Raw genomic sequence first — 22,407 nt, 5'->3', positions numbered from 1 at the left:
TTTTTTGACATTTTTGCCACTTTTCCCAATGTTTTGGAAGCTTTCCAGACGTTTTTATTGTGTTTTTGTCACTTTCTTTTCGATGTTTTTGTTGATTTATTTTTGTTGACATTTTTAAAGCTTTTTCCAATATTTTGGTCACTTTTTTCAACGTTCTTGTATCTTTTCTGTTTTTAGATGCTATATAATTGAATAAAAACACCCACATTCAATGAAAATAGTGAACTGATCATTTATTTGACCTGTGAGGAGCGTTTTATGGAACCATCCACGTTACTTATTTTTTGACAATTTGGTTGAAAGAGGACAACAGGAGGGTTAAGGATCCATTCAGTTCCCAAATGAGTTCCCACTGGGCCCTCCTTATGCAGCTGGCTTGAACCTGGGGTCCTCGGCGAAGACTTGCTCCACCAGGGTGGTTCCCGCCGGTGCAGGGGCGCACTGGGCTGACACTGTGGTGGGGAAGGCCTGTATGTTGGGCTCCGTCTGTCCGGGGATCTGGGGGTCGGGCTTGAGGGGCAGGGTGACTCCTACCTCTCTGCCGGAGTCATCGGGGAAGGAAGGCAGGGTCGTGGGTTGGTCCATGGCGGGCAGCGTCTTCACCGTGCCCTTTGGGTGGTCGTGCGGCGTGGTCTCGTGCTCGTGGTCGTGGTGATGGTGGTGGTGCTCGTGCTCGTGCAGGTGACCGTGCTTGTGGTCGTGATCCAGAGCCAACTCGTGGTCGTGCTCGTGCGTGTGCACGGCGTCGCCGTGCTTGTAGTCGTGGTGCTGGTTGGGGAAGTCGCCGCTGTGGTTGTGCGCCTTGGCGTGGTGAGTGTGCACGTGATCGTGGCCGTGGCCGTGGTCGTGGGAGTGGGCGTGCGCGTGCCTGTGGCCGCTGGCGGCGTCGTGGTCGTGCGTGTGGTGGTGGTCGCTGCCGTCGGCGTGCTGCTGGGTGGTGTCGTGGTGGCCGTGGCTCTTGGTGTGGTCGTGCACGTGGTCGTGTGTGTGCGCGTCGTCGGTGGCGTGTGCGTGGTCGTGGGTGTGGCTGTGTGCGTGTGTGTCATTGTGGCTGTGGTCAGTCTCTCCGCCCAGCAGGTGGTATTTCTTCTCTTTCTCAGCAGCCTGGAGAACACAGAAGGATTACACTGGTGATGTGTGGTAAATCAAAATGGCATTCTGGTGTGGTTTGCTAGCTGCACAGGGGCCGACAGGAAGGCCCTACGGAGAGTCATTAAAACTGCACAGGGGCATCATAAACACACAACTACCCCCCCCTAGAAGACATTTACAGGGCTCGATGTTTGTGTCGGGCCAAATTCATCACACAGGACTCCTCCCACCCAGCCAATCACCTTTTCACCCTGCTGCCCTCTGGGGAGCGATACAGGTCCATGAAGGCCAGATCCAGACTTATGAACAGTTTTTACCCATGTGCCATAAACGAACTGAGCACTAACAAATAATGGTGCAATAGCAGTCTTTTCAGCTGCTGTCCAATGACAATAAAACATATTCTATTCTATTTTAAGTTGTGAAAGTAGGTTTGGCCAATGTGTCTATATAAAAACATTATTATCACTAAAACAATTGCTTAGATCATCACTTTTAACAAGTCAGGCAGTGCAAGACTAAATGATAAAGTTATTGCCCCCAGATATCAGCAGTTACTTTGGTGACTACGATATGTTGCGTTATGTTAGAAATGATTGCCAAAATGAATTAAGTTTTAATAAATCTGAATTGAATTTTGACCCATTTAAAGAAAAAGAATAATGCATGTGTGCTTTTAAAAAAAAAAAAAAAAACATTTATTACAGAAAGTAGAAAATAGAATAAGTAAATCAAAGTGACACTGTGTTTTGGGTCTTACCTCAGGCTCATAGATCTCACAGTCTACATTGATGTTAGCAGCATCAGTGGGAGAGTAATAGAGGGATGCCTTACAGAAGCCCTTGTGCTGAGGAGAGAAGAACAAGAAAAGAAAAGTAAGAGAGGAAAGAGCGGAGGGCTGATTTCGCATGTGGCTTTACTAGAGTTTATTCAGTAAACAAACTGAATTTCAGAGTACACATTTGCTACGATAAACCTGCGGACTGGTACAAGCCCAAAACATACTGATTACAAAGCTATGATCAAAAAAAGGGAGGCTACAGGCTTAAAAACTCAAATTATCCGAATGTATTAAACTTGAAACCTTTTTTAAAGTTATTTCTCTCAAAAGCTGGGAATACAAGCCAAATACTGTTTGACTTGAGCATGTAATAAGTCAAAACTTTGGAAGTCAAAATGAACAACACATTTGATGGAGATAAAATGTTCAAAGGTGAAATAACAAGTTTTCATGACTCACAGCAAACTCGCACTCCATGAGGGGGCACTTATCAGCTGCTCCTGCGCTCTTGGTGCAGGTGGTCTCCTGGATGGTGTACTCTGCATGGTAGTACATCTTCATGGCCATCTGGATACATAAACACACAAATTCTCTTTTTCAACAACAGCAGTTGGTCAAGGAGCTTCTGAAGAGGTTGGAGCACAAAACCGTCTAACACATAAAATGGGATTTCAAAGGGGTATAGGTCACATGTCAGGATTGATAGGAAAGCTGTGTACTTAGTCATATTTTGGCAAATATATTACTGTTTATTACACAGTAAGCATTTAGATTAATCACAGAGAAGTGGATTGGTCTGCAGTAGGGGTTTCTCTGGACGATTTGATGCTAATTTCTTAGTGGAAACTAACTTAAACATGAATAAACTTGACATAAATGCAATCTGGACCACAGAACAAACAATTTTGTTACATGTGGGAAACGTACCCCGGCTGTAGCGCGGCTGACTTTGAGCAGAGCGAAACGATTGGACAACCCGTTCTCATTGTTGAACTTCTCCAGCGAGAGAGTCACAGTCTTGTTAACCTCAGCGTTGTCATGGGTCAAATAAGCCGGACAGTCAGGACATAACGCAGCCACCCTAGCTGCAGGAACTGAGCAGAGAGAAAAATCACTAAACATCACAAAGATTCTTTCAAAATGTCATTCTCATTTCACCACATTCTGAGTCTTAGAAAGAATAAATCTGGCATATATTGAATTTATTAAGAGTCAAATAAGTCCAACTGAACTGAAAAGAACAGTTTCACCAAATATATACGTAGTGAGTGTAAAACTAGATGTCTTATTTACTTATTTCACTAAGAAAATAAAGAAAATCATCAGTTCTTGTACTTGCTTTAATCTTTATACTTTTTACCTGGTGTCACAACACAGTCGTATTTGTAGAGACGCACCACCCTGTGCACCTTACTGATGTAGATAGCAGCTTTGCACTGGCCATATACCTGCAAAGACCAATACAACAATAAGCACATACAATAGTTTAGTGTGCTGCACAAACTGTTACTACTACTAAAGTATAACGCGTGTTATATTAATACAGTGAGACGCGTTGACTTAAGACTTGACAAAATAATGTTTGTTGGAAAAAAAAGGCTGCAACAGTATACACTATGTGCATGGATATGGACTTGTATGCATGCAAGAGTGTGTGTGTACGTGGGTTTTCTTACCGGTGTGTTATGGGTGGGACGAGGCTCACACGTCTTCCAGTCCTTCCTGCTGAGAACACTGCAGTTGGTCTCCACAACATCCAGAGTCAGGTAGAAAACTATGGCGTTCTCTCCCTGTGACACACACACACACACACACACACACACACACACACACACACACACACACACACACACACACAGAGCACATAATGAGAAAAACCTTCTAATGGAAATGATCTTCCACTGGGTAGGATAAAATGTCATCGTGTGATGGTTTAAATGACTGATGATGATAAATAAAGGCCGAAAAAAGTTTTCACTATCAGGTTCTGGCTGTTACCCCTCCAATAATCCTTGGTATCTCACTAAAATCAAAACAAATCTGTCTTCTACCCAGCAGACACATCCATCATTCATCTTTGGCTTAAATGTCTGATGTCTGAATAGTTATTACACTCATAATTAACTCATAATGAATTTTGAAAAATTTACATATTTTTATCATCCAAGACTTTTAATGAGGACTAAGGTCATCAGATTTAGGGATCACATGCCAGATGAGCTTTGGTAAACTGAATCCTGATTCAGTTTACCAAATTTGCACCGTAAGTCATTTTCTTTTAATCATCTCTTGTGAATTTTACTTGCCTGAGCCTCGTATGCATTGTTAATTATAATAAGAGCAATCACTTTTGCAGGGTTGGAAGAATGTTGGAGGAACAATCCCCCTTTTTTTTGGATAATTTTGGCCTTCATACATTTTTTTTATTTTACAATAATCTTTTACTTGTCAGTTTACATGCAGACATACTATATTTAGAAACAAACTTTCCACAGGTCCTCTTTTAACCACTTACAGTAATCCCTTCACTTGTAAGTGAAAACAAGATTGAACATTACTCTGTTACCCAACGTATAGAGCTATCTCCTGGTTCAACTTTAATCAATCATGCACTTTACAATAAAATAGAAAAATAGACATTTTATATACAATCAACTTTGATTTCTCTCACACATTATTGATAGATAATTGGTCTAAACTGGGGAATTATTTAATGGAATCTGTTGTAATCTGTTTCTTCGTAGTGTCTTCAGATCACAGCAAAAAAATGTAAAGTGCTTTGACAGAAATGGATTGTACCCCTGTTGGAAAAATAAGTAGCCTGATAATCAAACTTCCTTTCTTTGGACTCACATGTTTCATCGTGTGGACGTTGGACAGGCGCTGCAGGGCGAAGATGTAGCCCTCTTGCCGGTCCTCGTTGATCTTGGTCAGAGCAAGTTCTGCAGCTCCCTTGGCCGATGCGTCCTCACACGAGCCCTGCTCAATGCCGGTTTGCTCCACCGGTGCACCGTGGACGTGCACGCACCCCAACGCCAACAACAGCGACAGCAGCACACAGTGCTTCATGGTAAAGGCCTGGGATGTCTCTGCCTCTGTCTCTCTCAAACACACACTGGCTGGTGGAAAAGGTGCCCAGAGAGGGATGAGGTTACCTTTTATGTTCTGCTACTGTTTACTGTAAACACACACACAAACACACACAGACACACACACACACACACACACACACACACACACACACACACACACACCCTCCTGTCATTCCCGGTAAACCATTGATCCCCAACCCCTCCCAAAATAAATAGTCATATCTAGGAATGCTGCATCAGTTGATCTATCTGCCAACCAATCAGCTACTGTGAGGACTTGCACAATGGAGCTTATCAGTTGGGAGATAATCGGCCCTCCAGTCATACACTCTTTTCTGGCATCAATAGGGACAGACAGTGTGCTGGAAGTAACTTGATCGAAAAGTTAAAGAATGTAAACTAATCAAACTAGTAGTGTATTTACATTTCAACTGAAACACAGCTCATTCTGCAGCTAGCTCCTATTTACATAAGCTGACCAGTATCAGGTCACTGTTGTCATCATTAAAAAATGACACCTCTGGGGCATGCACGCCTTGATTATATCAAAGTACCACAGGCCAATCCCAGTCCTTGTGATCTCCACATGGTATCTCAGTAGCTGACGTAGCACTGACGTTTAATTCCAACTTAGAGGAGGCGTCTGTAGTAGCTATGAACCCCACTTTATTCTACAAGACACCATATGATACGTGCATAGACTAGAATAGCATAGAATAACAATCTGAGCCTGTAAATGGCAAAATCAGCACTTTTAGTGGACGTACATTGACGGTGTCCATTTGCCCTATAGGATTACATTGCAGCCCGGTTCGCGACCGCAGGTTACAGCATTCTCACTCAATACTGGACCAGTTTCAAAGATTTTTGTTCAAATTAGTCACTTAGACACAAGTGCAAGGGAAAATATGGTCCAGGTTTAAAAACTACTGAAATGACCCTAAACCAAAATCAAGTTTTTGGTCCTCACACATCAACAGTTGTAGACAGTCATTGTGAAACAACACGGCAGTTGTCTAACATTCTCCTGAACGCTGTAGTCTTCTTTGCACACAGGACACACTGAACCAGCACCTTCACTAAACCTGGTCCAGGGGAAGAGATGTTACTTTGATGTTGATGCAAGCATTGCAGTGATAGTGAATCATCTGACCTTTGTCATAACAAAATACACAATCCATGGAATCACAGACTAAAAATCAATATTTCTTGTGCAGCTGCTGTGTTGCAACGTCTATGAAGTAGGCCACACTTACATAAGACACAGTACATGCCATTCTGAATTAAGTGCTTGAAGTTGATGGAAAATCTTACCTTATATGAGTAAAACTCATTTGAAAAACTTGAAAAGTGAAACACATTTTGTTCCAAGATGTTTGTAACCAAAAGCCAACGGGCACCAAACTTTTTCAAATTTTCTGGTACAAAATGGTGTTTTGTGACCGTTTTAGCAGAATATACAGAAACACAACTCTAAATATTAGCTTATGCAAGTTTGAATGTATGCTGAGTGTCACTTTGATGAAATGTACAAATTCAAATTAAAGCAAATGACTGTTAGAGTTCCTCTACACGTCTTTCAAGGTGGAAAAACACATTTGCCACTTTCATTTGCAGGAATGGTGTTAATTGCATTGATTTGTGAGACTGATTACTCAGAGAATGCAAGAGTAGATGGGGTACAGTAATGACTTCTAGGGCATTGACACAGACCATTACTGGAATTCAGTAAACCGCTTGAGATGACAGAAGAAGGAATTAGATCCAAGAGCATTACTTGTTTTTAAGACACTTAATAGGCATGTTAATCGCCTGTGGTAATGCAAACACACAGGTCAGATCACACAGGCAAAGGTAGATTGCTGGCCGACTGGGGCATGGGTAATGATGTAAAAGAGGCCGCTCTGGGGTTAAATTTTAGCCATGTTAGTGATTGCTGGTCGATCTGTTGGCTTGAGACTTTGGTCCATTGGTCCACAGTGAAATGTCTGAACCAATAATGAAAAGTAACAAAGTACATACATTTACTTACAGACCATACTCAGGATTGTAACTATTGTATTATTATTAGTAGTATTGTATCTATTGTATGTACTATTTGGTAAATCTTGTTAATACTGTTGTAATCTGTCTGTAACTGATGTTGGTCTCTCTTGACAATGAGACCCTTTGTCTCAACGAGAGTACCTGTACATATGAAATTGATTATTGTATAAAAATATATAGGAGACTCAAGAAAAAAAATGTTTGTGCTTTGTTCTACCTCTGATAGGGGTTTTCATTGCCTTGTCACCAGTCTGGCATTGCCAGACCTTCCTCCGCAGCGCTGTGGAGGAAGGTCTGTCTAGCCCACACAGCATTCGGGATGGGAGAAAAACGTGCTCTGGTTTATTGGCATCTCTTTAAACCAATCACAATCGTCATGGGCAGTGGCGTTAAACGCCGGACGGAGCCTCTGCAAAATAGGCTCGGGGAGGAACTTATTTTGGTTGAACATGTGTACGTTCAAAGGTTGTTTTAACAGAAATGTGCAACAGCAAACTCAGATTGGACAGATAGTCTAGCTAGCTGTCTGGTTTTACCCTGCAGAGATGTGAGTAAAGGTTAACTAGAGTCCTCATTAATCGACCAGAGTTTAAAATGCCAACACAAAGAAAGCCCAAGGCAACGGATATCCGGCCTAAATGAGTGAAATCCGGTGGAATTTCCGTCTGCAACCGAGGAATCCCCGAAGTGGAGCGTCGTGGATATAGACTACCTTCTCACTAACCTATACTGTATGTGTCAGTTCTCAGGGATTTACTTTGAGTGTGTCTCACATAAGACACAAGGTGGTGCTACAGTATATTGCAACATGAGACCAACAACTGAGGTAACGCTACAGTGGAAGTTGAGTGTGCAGGAGGCAATCTGGTGAGGCTGGAACTAGGCAAAGAGAGATATAATGAGTTATGGGGATAATGAGGAGAGAGTTGAGGCTTAGAAACAATTTGTTTCATCTGACCTTTAGGTCTCGCTGGAGCAGGCACGTGCACACATGGACATCAAAAGGGGCTTGAGCACCTGCCCTTTTTCTTCCTCAAGAGAAAGTGCCCTTTTTTCTGGATGCATGTTTGTTTTTTAATAATCAATATATATATATATATATATATATATATATATATATATATATACAGTGGGGAAATAAGTATTTGACCCCTTGCTGATTTTGCAGGTTTGCCCACTTACAAAGAATGCAAAAATCTACAATTGTAATCATATGTACATTCTAACAGTGAAAGACAGAATCCCAAAGAAAATTCCAGAAAATCACATCATATGAATTTATTAAAATTGATAACCATCTGATGAGGAAAAACAAGTATTTGACCCCCTGGACAAACAGCAAGTATTCTGGCTCCTACAAGCCAGTTAGTCTTTCTTTAAGACACAGCCCCAATCCGAACCAATTATCTACATCAAATACACCTGCCTCACCTCGTTACCTGTATAAAAGACACCTGTCAACACCCAAACAACCAGCATCCAACATCACCACCATGGGCAAGACCAAAGAGCTTCTACGGACATCAGGGACAAGATTGCTGATCTGCACAAGGCTGGGATGGGCTACAAGAGAATCGGAAAGCAACTTGGAGAGAAAAGATCAACTGTCGGTGCAGTTATCAGGAAATGGAAGAAGCACCACACCACCGCCAACCTCCCTCGGTGTGGGCCTCCACACAAGATCTTGCCTCGTGGGGTGTCCCTGATCATGCGAACGGTGAGGAATCATCCCAAAACCACAAGGGGGAACTGATGAATCAACTGAAGGCAGCTGGGACCACAGTTACAAAAAGAAACGTTGGTAACACACTACGCCGTCATGGATTGAAATCCTGCAGCGCACGCAAGGTCCCCCTGCTCAAGAAGAAACATGTACAGGCCCGCATGAAGTTCGCCATTCACCACCTGGACGACTCAGAAGAGGCCTGGAAGAAGGTGATGTGGTCAGATGAGACCAAAATAGAACTTTTTGGCCTCAACTCAACTTGTCGTGTTTGGAGGGCAAAGAACACCGAGTACAACCCAAAGAACACCATCCCCACCGTCAAGCATGGTGGTGGCAACATCATGCTTTGGGGTGCTTTTCAGCCAAGGGGACGGGACAACTCCATCGTATTGAGGGGAGGATGGACGGGCCATGTATCGTGGAATTCTGGACCGACATCTCCTTCCCTCAGTGAGAGAGCTGAAGATGGGTCGAGGATGGGTGTTTCAGCACGACAACGACCCTAAGCACACCGCCAAAGCAACAAAAGAGTGGCTGAAGAAGAAGCACATCAAGGTTCTGGAGTGGCCTAGCCAGTCTCCAGACCTGAATCCGATTGAAAATCTTTGGAGGGAGCTTAAAATTCGAGTTGCCAGGCGACAACCTCGGAACCTGAATGATTTGGAGGCTGTCTGCAGGGAGGAGGGGCCAACATCCCTGCCGAAATGTGCACAAACCTTGTCACCAACTATAAAAACCGTTTGACATCTGTGCTGGCCAATAATGGCTTTTCTACAAAATATTAACATGCTGTTTGTCCAAGGGGTCAAATACTTGTTTTTCCTCATCAGATGGTTATCAATTTTAATAAATTCATATGATGTGATTTTCTGAATTTTCTTTGGGATTCTGTCTTTCACTGTTAGAATGTACATATGATTAAAATTGTAGATTTTTGCATTCTTTGTAAGTGGGCAAACCTGCAAAATCAGCAAGGGGTCAAATACTTATTTCCCCACTGTATATATATATATATATATATATATATATATATATATATTCCTGTTTGTACACAGCTTCCCTTCCCAAATCAAAATATCAGATAGGGAGATTAGACTTTGTCAATCGCTCTCTCTCTTCCTCCCTCTCCCTCCGCAATGAGTCACCCCCATAGACTGGTCTCCCCGGCAGCAGTGCCCGCCTCACACACACACACACACACACACACACACACACACACACACACACACACACACACACACACAAACACAAAGAGAGGCAGGCAGAGAGGCAGCAGTCCCTTCCAGCTCCTACCCCACAAAGTTTTTCTTGCAGGTGAACAGGATAAACTAAATAACTCAACATATCAGCACAGAACTTCCCCAGTTAATGACTTAACACCAATAGTCTTTTCCCCTGAAATGTTTAGGTAGAAATATGTAGATTAATTTAGAAGAAATCTACAGATGCAGCCTAAAACAAATGCCATCTAAAATGTGTATTTTCTAAGTTTTATTTCCATTAGAGTAAAAGAAGACATGGAAGCAAAATGGACCAACATCTCTAAATTGACCACAACATGAAAAAGGCGTCCTGAATTAAACAGTAACTTCATCATTTGGATCGCAGGCTCCTCATCTAATAATAACAGTGCTTCTTTATTATTGTTGCAGTGTTTTTCCTGTAAAATTAACACATTTGCAGCAACAGCCTTTTTCAGTTTAGTGTGAAGATTTTTGTTGAGATTTTTCAAAAATATTTTTTGAAGAACTGAAATGATTTATTGCCATTTGCAAAATAAACATATAGAAAACATGCACACGGTGGCAGAGTTCCCTTTGCTGTTTGTGATTAACCTGGTGAATTCTAAAAAGTCTCTGTGTGAACTGATTGTTTTGTTGAGTATTCATTAAATCTATTAAACAATTGTGTAAGGTAAATAAGAAAAATTGGTAAAGTAGTCAGAGTTGTGTTAATATATTTAACGTTTTGTTAACATTAAAAATAAATAATTTTTTATTAACAATTAGGCCTTTTTTTTTTTTTTCATTGAGCCCCTGCCACCCAAAATGTCTGTGCACATCCCTGGGCTGGAGAGTAAGTAAAAATGACCACACTGTGCGGGATTGTTTCTGTCTCACTTCCTATGGTTTCTAGCTAGTTGTGTTACTGTTTTCAATTACTCAAAGTCGAAGTACTGTATATACACATTTTTTTAATTTTGGTCCATCATCATTCCCTCGACTTCTCTACCGCCCAGTTTGGTTTAACACAATATGTGTTATAATTTGTGCAAAGAAATCCTTTGACTTTTCCAAGAACGTAAATGAGAAAATAAACAGATAAATGTAGAAGGGAGAAGTGACTCAGATTAAGATGAACTGTACTCAGAACTCATGTTGTAAAAACATGTCATGTAACGCATTTAACATATGTGTAAGGAAGTGTATTGCTCACCTGTTTCCTAAGCAAATAATGGTTTGTGAAATATAAAAAAAAAATGAACACCTACTACCACCACTATGTAAGTGATGATGACACATGATGAGGTGACCTGTTTATAGGCAATAATAGACAAGGTGGAGTTGAAAAACAACCCTGTCCATTATTTTACTATAGGAGGACACTGCGGAGTACGCACTTACACTAAGCAAAGAGAGAAATAATGAGTTAAGGGGATGATGAGGACAGAGAGGGCTCTCGCCCCGAGAGTTGAGGCTTAGAAACAATTCATTTCATCTGACCTTTAGGTCGCGCTGGAGCAGGCACGTGCACACATGGACATCAAAAGGGGCTTGAGCACCTGCCCTTTTTCTTCCTCAAGAGAAAGTGCCTTTTTCTGGATGCATGTTTGTTTTTTAATAACAAATATATATATATATATATATATATATATATATATATATATATATATATATATATATATATTTCTGTTTGCACACAGCTTCACTGTCAAACAAATCAAATCAAAATATCAGATAGGGATATTAGACTTTGTCGATCACCCTCTCTCTCTCTCTCTCTCTCTCTCTCTCTCTCTCTCTCTCTCTCTCTCTCCACGATGTGTCTCCCCCATAGATGGACTCCCCTAGCAGCAGTGCCCGCCTCACACACACACACACACACACACACACACACACACACACACACACACACACACACACACACACACACACACACACACATTTTCCACATTTTGAGTTTTTAATCTACTATATTTATGTGATGATTGACTATGAAAATGAGCAAATTAAAATTGTACATACAAAACATAATGTATAGTCATAGCTGCAGTTGCATAAAACAAATCTTTAGAAAATAAACTTTTACCAGAACGATCTTTTAGCTTATTGTTTGGTTTTACTGTATGGTTCGGTATTGCCAATCTCATGAACCCCCGGCTCTACCTAAAATATCCGGCTCTTCAGCAGCTGCATGTTTAAACAGCTCCACGCTATCAAAACATGCAGCTGCTGAAGAGCCGGATATTTTTCACAGGAGCTGGAGGAGACCAAACACAAGAACGGGACAGTTAGGTTTAGGAAAAGATCGTGGGTGGGGTTATAAAATTTACGTTTCAGTGACACGCGGAACAAGAACGGGACAGGTAAGTTTAGGAAAAGATCGTGGGTGGGGTTATAAAATGTATGTTTCTGTGACACGCGGAACAAGAACGGGACCCGAACCCCAGTCTCCGAACCCCTATCCTGTGTTGTTTGGTTTCGGTCTGCATACTTGCTACGTACGATTTGGAGTCACATCTGACGCTGAGAGCCACAGCCCAAGTGTCCGTATTTTACGAGTTGGGAATGAGAACAGATTGTGTATGCGCATGTTAAAAGTCAGCTCTTACAGAAATCAATCCTAATATTGCTTATATTGCTGAATTTTCTCAATTAAGTAAATTTACTAATACTTAGATTTTAAATGCTGAATTGTCAATTGTTATGGAGTATATTTAATCTACGATTGATTTGAGTACGTCTTTCTCCTCTGAACATTTCAACCCATAAAAAGCAGTGCAGCTGCAGGTTTCTGCCAAATGATTCTTGAATTGAATTGAACTGCCTTGAAAGGATGTAACTGCTGCACCACCAGTTGGATTTTAATGAACCTTGTAGGGAGAGAATAGTACATTTTGTTACTGACTGACCGGAGAGTGCCTGAATAATTCAAAGGGGTCAATTACTTGTTGACATTCAACAAACACTATCCAACCATAATTCGCATGACTGAGCTCTGAGTCTTAGGTGTGTGGATGAATATGAATACATTTTAACTCCTACTCACTGCTGTGTATGAAATCATGCTGACATTGAATTATTAAGTAACAAGAAAACATAAAGGTTCAAAAAGCTATTTTCTGCGGATCCTTACGCTAACACTGAATAAACAATTAAAATAGACAGCATTTAACATTATTTGGAGCATCATTTAGATTTCTTGAATGATTTTGAAAGTTTTTTAACCATGTCGTAAGGTTTTACATCTCACTTTCAATGTAAAATTAAGTCCTCACTGTTGTCTAAAACAGGGGTTCTCAACAGATCTCATCCTGTGACCCACATTTTCCCATGGTCATTAAGTTGCGACCCACTTTTATAGAATTCAAACCAAGCAAATTTATTTTTCGAAAATAGCCTTTTGAAAACACACGTACGTCATCAACATAAATACACATATTTACATTTTTTGGATGGTTTCATGCTCATGTGCAAGCACTTCATTACATATCAAACACTGGGGTTTCTGTCCCTTTTTATCCTCAATGTACGAAAATACATATTTTAAATACTCCGGGTCATATTTGCATCAACACAAACTTAAAGTGAACGTTGATCAAATGATGGTTATCATGGCTCTGACGCATGTCCGTCAAAATATATATATTTTTAAATAAAAGACAAGTCAAAAAGCAGATGCACATAGAATATTATTTATTTATTTTGAGAATCACTGGTCTAAACCCCTCTTGACTGTGCCCTTTTAATGTGAGGATGAACAACAGTTCAGAGGAAAATGCCTGAAATATTATTTTCAATGACAAACAAAGGGAGACAACATCACTGACTACAGCCTGATGCCCCAAATTACACACCTCATGACTGGCCCCTAAACACACTGTGTGAACTTAGTGTCCCAGTAGTAGAGTTTGGATTCTCTGATTCTCTGGCTTTGATCATGTTGCTGCCTTGATCTGTTACCCACACTATTCGGCTGAGGGAGTTATGGGTCAAAGTTTTTTTTTTTTACGTTTCTTCATTCGGATCCATTTGCGATCCATTCCATTCTGAATAAACAAACAATGCAGTTTACATGCTTCGTCCTTGTTGCATTATTCATTAAAATAATTCTAAACAGATTACTGTAGTTCAACTATATATAACTGTTATAACGGCCCACTTATTAAAAAATTGTTGGGTTTAATGTGCCGGGCTGGGCCAGGCTTGGACACATGTGCATGGGCACGGGTAGGGTCGGGCTTGATTTGTTGGGCCCAATCTAAGCTTTACCCAGTAGAAAGCCAACGCTAACAAGTGCTAACTGCCATTAGCTCGCCAGTAGTTCACAACCCAGCTTCTGGAACTGCCCATAGTTTGTTTGTTAGTTTTAAAACACCAAAAGCACACAGTAAGACAAACAAACTAACCAATCGAGGCAGCGGTAGACAAGCAACTATGTTCGGCCAGGTAAAATGTGGCTTTGAAGAGAGCGATATAACGGCTTCAGTTCCGCGTCGGAAAGGGCTGTCTGACGGCAAGGTAAAATATACATGTCTGTTGATATACAGGACCTTGTAAATCCTCAGCTGGCTGACAGACCACAATGGGACCCAAAATACATAAATACATTAATCACTTCTGTTGCCCGCTAGATAATCATGACTCTAAGGTCGTTCTGCAAACATCATCTATACAGCCAAAGTGCACCATGAGTTGTTTACTTTCTTTCAGGAACCCTGGTAATATTTAATACTGATATATTACACTAGACTGGAAAGCAGAAATACAAGGTCAGACAGGTTTTCCACTTATATTGAAAACATGTTGGGTAATAAACCATATGCACTCTGACATTATTACAATAAGCACAGGTTCCCTTTTTTCTTCCTGTCATACGAGACCCTGACGTTTGTTATTACACAGACCATCCTCCAGCACCACAGCTGTGGCCTGTGGCTACGACATGGTCGAAAACACTTACAGGCCGCCTGCAGACAAAGGGTTTCAAGGTTTGTCTCTAGAGGGGCCTGTGGTCAATCTGGAATACTCAGTGTTTATATGACATAACCACAGATGTAATGATATTTATAGAAAGATATACAATATACAGCAGTGACTTCTTTATGAACTGTGCAAATCTAACCAGCAGAGCTTGATTTGTGCTATATAAGAAATGTAACAAAAATAATAATAAAAAAAAAATCATGACTTTAACAAAACGCCAGATTTTAAAACACCAACACAAATTATTTAAGGAGTATCTTAATGTGTGATAAAAAAAGAGACTTAAATGGGATCAATGGTTGTTATGGGAGCACTTTCCAGTTTTAAATTGGCTTCCTCGAGTGGTAATTTTGACATTTCAATTACTGATAAAAAGCGTTATTAAAGGAACACGCCGACTTATTGGGAATTTAGCTTATTCACCGTAACCCCCAGAGTAAGACAAGTCGATACATACCCTTCTCATCTCCGTGCGTGCTGTAACGCTGTCTGACGGTTCCAGCATTAGCTTAGCCCAGCACAGATCCTGCAGGTGACTGGTTCCAACTAGCCTACTGCTCCGAATAAGTGACAAAAGTGACAAAATAACGCCAATATGTTCCTATTTACATGTTGTGATTTGTATAGTCACAGCGTGTACAAAAACCAACGTAACATGAGACACAGCCGTCTTCTAACAGTAAACAAAGCGGGAACTACAGTACAGGCCAAAACTTTGGACACACCTTCTCATTCAATGCGTTTCCTTTTTATTTTCATGACTATTTACATTGTAGATTCTCACTGAAGGCATCAAAACTATGAATGAACACATATGCAATTATGTACTTAACAAAAACAATAAAACTTAAAAAAACATGTCTTATATTTTAGATTCTTTAAAGTAGCCACCCTTTGCTTTTTTATTAATAAGGGAAAAAATTCCACTAATTAACCGCGACAAAGCACACCACACAAAGCCGTCAGACAGCATTACAGCACGCACGGAGATGAGCAGGGTATGTATCGACTTGTCTAACTCTGGGGGTGAATAAGCTAAATTCCCAATAAGTCGGCGTGTTCCTTTAAAGCACTATTGTGAGACACGTCAAGCCCACAGGAGCAAATTCTGTGCTAAAGTAAGGCTTTGTTAAACACAGAAAACATATTTTAGGTGTCAACTGCAGGCCAACAGGTCTGTCATTATTAAAGAGACAGAGGAGTTGTTGAAATTCAATTGTATTCTTTTATTTGTGAACCGGATTAAGTGGACACACTACGAATACAGAGAAAAAAGTAATTTTTTAAAACTGTCTTTTTTTAATTGACCTATTCCTGTATTAACGAGAATGTGGTGCTATGTTATCAATCATCTGGTTTGTTTTGAAAATCTGACAACAGAGAATCTAGTAAATTTTATTTGGAGAGTGTTGTAGAGAGCTGTAAAACAGCTGCGGCTGTGCCTTACCAGGGTTCACATATACATTTTAATTTAAGCATCAAGCGAAAAAAGTCAAAGTGTGGCCTTGTATTCATGTATCTGTCAGTGTCACATCGTTTGTTACACGGTCAGCGGCTCCCATTAAGCTAGGTGTTCCGGACTTCTAGACAACGAGACAAAACACACTGCCGAGCACTTAATCTAACTCCATAGCAACACGCACAAATAAGGCGAAGCACATAAATATGACACAGATTGAAGCATGCATGCAAACAAACACACACAACTCCGTGACTTATCCATCATTGCGCTGTCACCACGTTTGATCAAAGATGTGAATGCGGCCACCCAACAACAGCAGTTCCGATAGGTATCTTAACGTGCATTATGTTCCACACGTAGCCTTACCACAGCTCATTATGTACGGCCATGACCGACTCACTGCGAGGCCTATAAACAATCACAGCAGTAGTCTCCTTTCCTCCTCTGCACCTGAAGCATGAGTTCTTTGCTACGGGTCATTTAGCCAAAGCTGGAAAAGTCTAGTTCTTTGTTTAGGTTCGATATGCTAATTGTCACAGCTGAGGGCGCATAATGAAAGCGTTTTTTTACGGTAATCCCCAATCAACTTTTTTATTTTTGGAGCCAGCCAATGTTTATCTGCTGTGTCAGACTAAACTCCTTTTTTCCCTTTATAAAACTGTTCTGGTCCTGTCTATTACCATATGTGGAGAGGTTACATGGTGTGAGAGTGAATCTGTGTTGACTTGAAGAATTCTACCTTTACTTGCAGCCATCGCACAACTGTAGCCCAACCGGCACCACCAGACACCGCCTACCAAGAGCCTGGGTCTGTCCGAGGTTTCTCCCTAAAAGGAAGTTTTCCTCACCACCTGATGTTTCTCCCTAAAAGGGAGTTTTTCCTCGCCACTGTCACACTAAATGCTTGCTCTTGGGGGAATTACTGGAATTGTTGGGTCTTTGTCAATTATAGAGCAGGGCTCTCAAGTTGTGAACAGAGTTCAGAGTGAGATTTTGGCAGCAGGGGTTTGGGTGGGGCCGGGGGTCTGATCTGATAAATGACACATAAATTCGTACAAATAAAAAAACTGTTTATTTAATTCAGCATTTCTGTGTGTGTGTGTGTGTGTGTGTGTGTGTGTGCAATATTTAATACTATGCATTGTCTGGATAAAATATAATGAAATAGCCTAGGCCACAGGTTTTCACAATGGGGGCCGGGAGGTTGTGCGGTAAAAATAAAAGGAAAGAAAAAACTAAAAATATTCCAAATTATTATGGGTATTGTTATAAAAGTATTATGGGTAGGCCTATTATAAAATGGGTATCTTTATAAAAATATAAAACTGTCAGAGTAGCCCTGCAGCCAATTCAACATGTAGCTATAATAATAATAATAATAATAATAATAATAATAATAATAATAATAATAATAAGCGCAAAAGCTACCCAGTGTTTCCTCTATGTTGATTTCTGCCGCCACAGTATCAGAAATAGGGCAGATGCACAACAGGATTTCCGCTATGTACATGTAGTATATAAAGTCATAATAACACGACTCTGCAGAGCTGTGTGCTCTACTGAACTCAAGCGAACTCTCTCTCCCCTCAACCGGAACAGTTACAGGACATCATCACTTGCGAAGCCATGGCAACCAGATAAACAACAGGGCGAGTACACCGGAGTACACTTGTCACTTAATCTTTGGCAAAGTCACAAACAGCGATGAAAGCCGCAACTTGAAATCTGCACTCACTCAGCTGGTGCGTGGCAGGGCCTTCTGAACTCTATGGGGAACTCACTTGATTCCTCTACCTGTTCCACTGTTTAAAAAATAGCAGCGCAACTTGGTGGCCGTTATCCTGGGAATTTCTCTGCGTGAGAAATACAAGGTGTGGCGTGTGTGTGAGTGTGTGAACGGGTTGAAATGCGTGGGTCCCACGCCCAATGAGTGAGACTTGAGAGGTATGATATAGTGTGGTCTAGACCTACTCTATCCAGAAAGTGTCTTGAGATAGCTCTTGTTATGATTTTAATTTAAATTTTAAATAAAATTGAATTGAATTTTCTGAAAACATCTCATTTGCTGCTCGCAAACAAGAAGGCATGGGACAGAGAAAAGTACAGCGTCACCTAATATCCACTAGGGTCGGGATTTTTTCCGATACCGGTGCTAAAACGATACCTTTAGCTGCAGACTGTTGTACGTCCCAGTGGAGTAAAATTCAGCCACACTTTAGACCGTTTAGCTGGCAGCATTTTGCACTTGTTTAAGCCAGCTACTAGCTTATGGTAAGCTAATGTTACCTGCTGCCAAGTGTAGTGTTAACATGCGTCACATGCAGTGATGCTTCTGTCGCCTGTAACGTTAGTTTTGGAGCACCATACTACATGCATCAAAGTGGAAGCGAAAGTAGGCACCAAAATCTGCATTGTCCTTTGTTTGCACCAGGTTTCGGTATCCAACCCTAATATCCACTGATGTTACAGCGCTGGGCTACTTTAGCAATAAGCCACAAGAGACCGTGGTTTACAGAGATTTTAGAACAGCTAAGGGGCAGAGCTGTAATCTGACGCGGCAGATGGTTTGTTACACAGAACCATCTGAGAAGCCATCATCTGAAACTGAGTGGAAAATTGCAGGCACTTAGCCAGAACATTTCATCTGAATGTGTAAGATAAATGATCACCGGCTTCTAATGATCATTACGACCCCTTTTATTCCTCATACTTTTATTTCTCTGTAGCTCATCCAAAAGAGGGTAAAGGTGTAGGATGGGAAGATGTATTGACCATGTTGTCATGGTGGAGGTGTCATCCTGAGTTAGAGAGGGGGTGAAGAAGGGCATCCTGCTCTGCTGCATCTACCTGGTGAGTCATAAATGGGAGGACAATGGAGGTGAATGGCTCTCACCATCCTATTACTAATTTCCATTTTAATGATGGTCATGAGGCAGATAGTCTCGCATTGCCAGACCTTCCTTTTCAGCGCTGCGGAGGAGGGTCTGGCTAGTCCACACAGCTTTCCGGGATGGCAGAAAAACGTGCTCTGGTTTATTGGCACTTCTTTAAAACAATTGTCTTGGGCGGTGCTAAGCACCGGATGGCGCAACGGTGCCGCTGCAAAATAGCCTCGGGAAGGAACTTGTTTTGGTGGAACATGTGTACGTTTAAAGGTTGTTTCAGTCGTGCAACAGAAAACTCAGATTGGACAGATAGTCTAGCTAGCTGTCTGGATTTACCCTGCAGAGATCTGAGGAGCAGTTCACCATAGTCCTCAGAAATCCACCGGAGTTTAAAATCACAACACCAAGCGGAGGGTAACGGACATCCGGACGAAAAGAGTGACTCTCCTGTTTGATGAAGCTTATAGTTAGGGCTGGCCCAGGTTTGCCTTGGACCAGCTCTTAGTTATGCTGCTATAGTTTTAGGCTGCCGGGGGTCCTCCTATGACACGCTGAGCTCCTCTCTCCTCTCTCTTTCCATCTATGCATTCATGTCCCTTTAATGCATGTTACTAACTTAGCTGCGGGGAGCTTCTTCCCCGGATTCCTTATGCTTTCTCGCCTCGCAGATTTCCTTGGATTGTGGTGGCACCTGGATTGTGTTTGCAGCCGCTGTACATCTGTATCTGTGTCTCTGTGTTCCAACCGGCAGCGGCAGATGGCCACCTACGAAGAGCCTGGTTCTGTCTGAGGTTTTTGACCATTTAAAGGAAGTTTTTCCTCGCCACGGTCACACCAAACATTTGCTCTTGGGGGGAATTGTTGGGTCTTTGTAAATTATAGGGTGGTTTAGACCTACTCTGTCTGTAAAGTGTCCTGAGAAAACTTGTATTATTCGACACTATAGATACAATTGCATTGAATTGAATGTCTTTTCTATACACTGTCCATATAGAGTCTCATATCCTAATTATAAACATTTCAAGAATCAGGATATTTTGAATTTTGTATGCCAACTGCAGTAATTCCCATCCTCTAATATCTACATCCTGCCTAACAGATTTTGCTCTCTCTCTCTTGAGACGCAATTATCCTTTGCAAGCTGTCCTCCACCTAACTGATGGGAATGTAGTAGAGGGTTTATGGAGGATTTTGCTGTCTATCCTCTGATGAGCTGTGAGATCAGTGGCAATCAGGAAAGGCGTGAGCAGGATAATTTATTGAGACTAAGCCACCTTACCAGGGCCTATTCCCTGTCACCTAATGTGGTTTATGAGTGTCAATATGTGCCGCCTTGATGCTGCCTCGACTCCTCTTGACCTTTGGAGCCATTCATAAAATTGTAAATGTGATGTGGCCCACATCTGCCTGCATTAAACCCACTGCTTTTTAAACTCTGACGATGGCCTTCCTCCTAAACTGCTGCATGAAATGACTTGTAATGCTGCCTACTGTCATGGTTGGGGACAGAACTCAGACGCAGAAACTGAAGTGGTGCAAAAGAATCTGTTTATTTAATTTTGAGTGAGAGAGTTGTCAGAGGGGGAAAAGGTCCCATGGCATGAACATTTTCACTTCATGAGGTTTTTTAACATTAATATGCGGTCCCCCAGTCTGCCTATGGTCCCCCAGTGGCTAGAAATGGTGATAGGTGTAAACCGAGCCCTGGGTATCCTGCTCTGCCTTTGAGAAAATGAAAGCTCAGATGGGCCGATCTGGAATCGTCTCCTTATGAGGTCATAAGGAGCAAGGTTACCTCCCCTTTCTCTGCTTTGCCCGACCAGAGAATTTGGCCCACGCATTAGAGAGAGAGAGACATCATGGCTTTCAAACAAGCAAAGTGGCAGTTGGTCAAGGCCACCCCCCCAACCCTCCACTTTGCCCCCCCTCTCTCCTCCTCAATAGCTACAGACAGAAATGGCACATACTAAGGAAAGCTCATTGTGAGACTGGCTCTAGTGGCTGTAATTCTGCACCAAGGCTGAATTTTGGGAAAGAGACTTCAGATACAGTATTAGGGGACCACTAAGGTCTATATAAAAGAGACTTCAGATACAGTATTAAGGGACCACTAAGGTCTATATAAAAGAGACTTCAGATACAGTATTAGGGGACCACTGAGGCCTATATAAAGGCATCCAAAAAGCAGCATGTCAGGACCTTTAAGGTGGATGATGAGCTCATGAGTTGCAGGTGAGCTGATTTGGAATAGGGACCAGGTGCGGGGAGAGAGCAGCAGGAGAGGGCGTGTCCCCTCACTGTGAAGAATGAAGGTAAAGAGAAAAACGAAACACAACAACCACACAGCAGGCATAACAAAAAGAGGAAATAAAACAAAAAAACATTCTCACTCTCTCACTCACTCACTCACACACACACACACACACACACACCCAGACTGTCACCGGGCGTGACACTTACTGTATTTTATCAGCTATCTTGTTTTGGTCAAAACAACACACGCTGGCAGCTTGCGTGGCAGCTTGTCAGTTTTGCTTTGGAAACAACCTGCTGAAAATTCCCAGTGCAAAATAGTAGAGGAGGATATGTACTTTCAATATAAACACCATCAACACTGGAGGCTAATTTACATCACTTGACATACATACAAGGGTATTCTGAAGTACAGACTTTATTGTAAGTAGTTTGTATGATAATACGAAAATCTTAACTATAGGGGTAAATTATCATAAAATGCCCATTAAAATCAATGTTAGGGCAGTAATAAAGGTCATTTTGGGAGCAACTGACCTATTTTGTCTTTTAGGTTTGAGTACTTGCTGGGTCAGTGTTATTTATTTATTTATTTATTTCCCTTATAATTTTCCAGGCAATTTAATAAGAACCGGTTCTTATTTACAATGGCTTCTAACAAAGGGAATGAGGGCTTTTCCACCTCAGGGCATCAAAGAAGTGTCATGCTGTGAGATTCCATCTAGCAGAGAACAGCCACCCGGTTGCTGGTTTGAGAAGTGTAAACTTATGAGAAGCCGCCTAGGCCAGAATTGACTACTTCACTTGCACATACAGTACAGGCCAAAAGTTTGGACCCACCTTCTCATTCAATGCTACATTACC

At 41.5% G+C, this 22,407-nt stretch overlaps 1 protein-coding gene across 1 annotated transcript; it reads right to left on the bottom strand.

The window, feature by feature from the left end:
- Positions 1-215: 215 nt before the first annotated feature.
- fetub (fetuin B) lies at positions 216-17,224 on the bottom strand. Its single transcript, XM_028587895.1, has 8 exons — positions 17,145-17,224; positions 4,727-4,992; positions 3,550-3,663; positions 3,234-3,321; positions 2,801-2,967; positions 2,333-2,440; positions 1,853-1,939; positions 216-1,104 (listed from the first exon to the last, which is right to left on the bottom strand). The coding sequence occupies exons 1-8, from the start codon at positions 17,158-17,160 to the stop codon at positions 364-366; spliced, it is 1,587 nt and encodes a 528-aa protein (XP_028443696.1). The 5' UTR covers positions 17,161-17,224; the 3' UTR covers positions 216-363.
- Between the last annotated feature and the right edge of the window lie 5,183 nt (positions 17,225-22,407).

The sequence above is a fragment of the Perca flavescens genome, chromosome 9, assembly GCF_004354835.1.
Source record: "Perca flavescens isolate YP-PL-M2 chromosome 9, PFLA_1.0, whole genome shotgun sequence".
NCBI classification, from domain to species: Eukaryota; Metazoa; Chordata; class Actinopteri; order Perciformes; family Percidae; genus Perca; species Perca flavescens.
The sequence above is the reverse complement of the archived record's forward strand: the minus strand, read 5'-3'. Positions and strand labels throughout refer to the sequence as shown.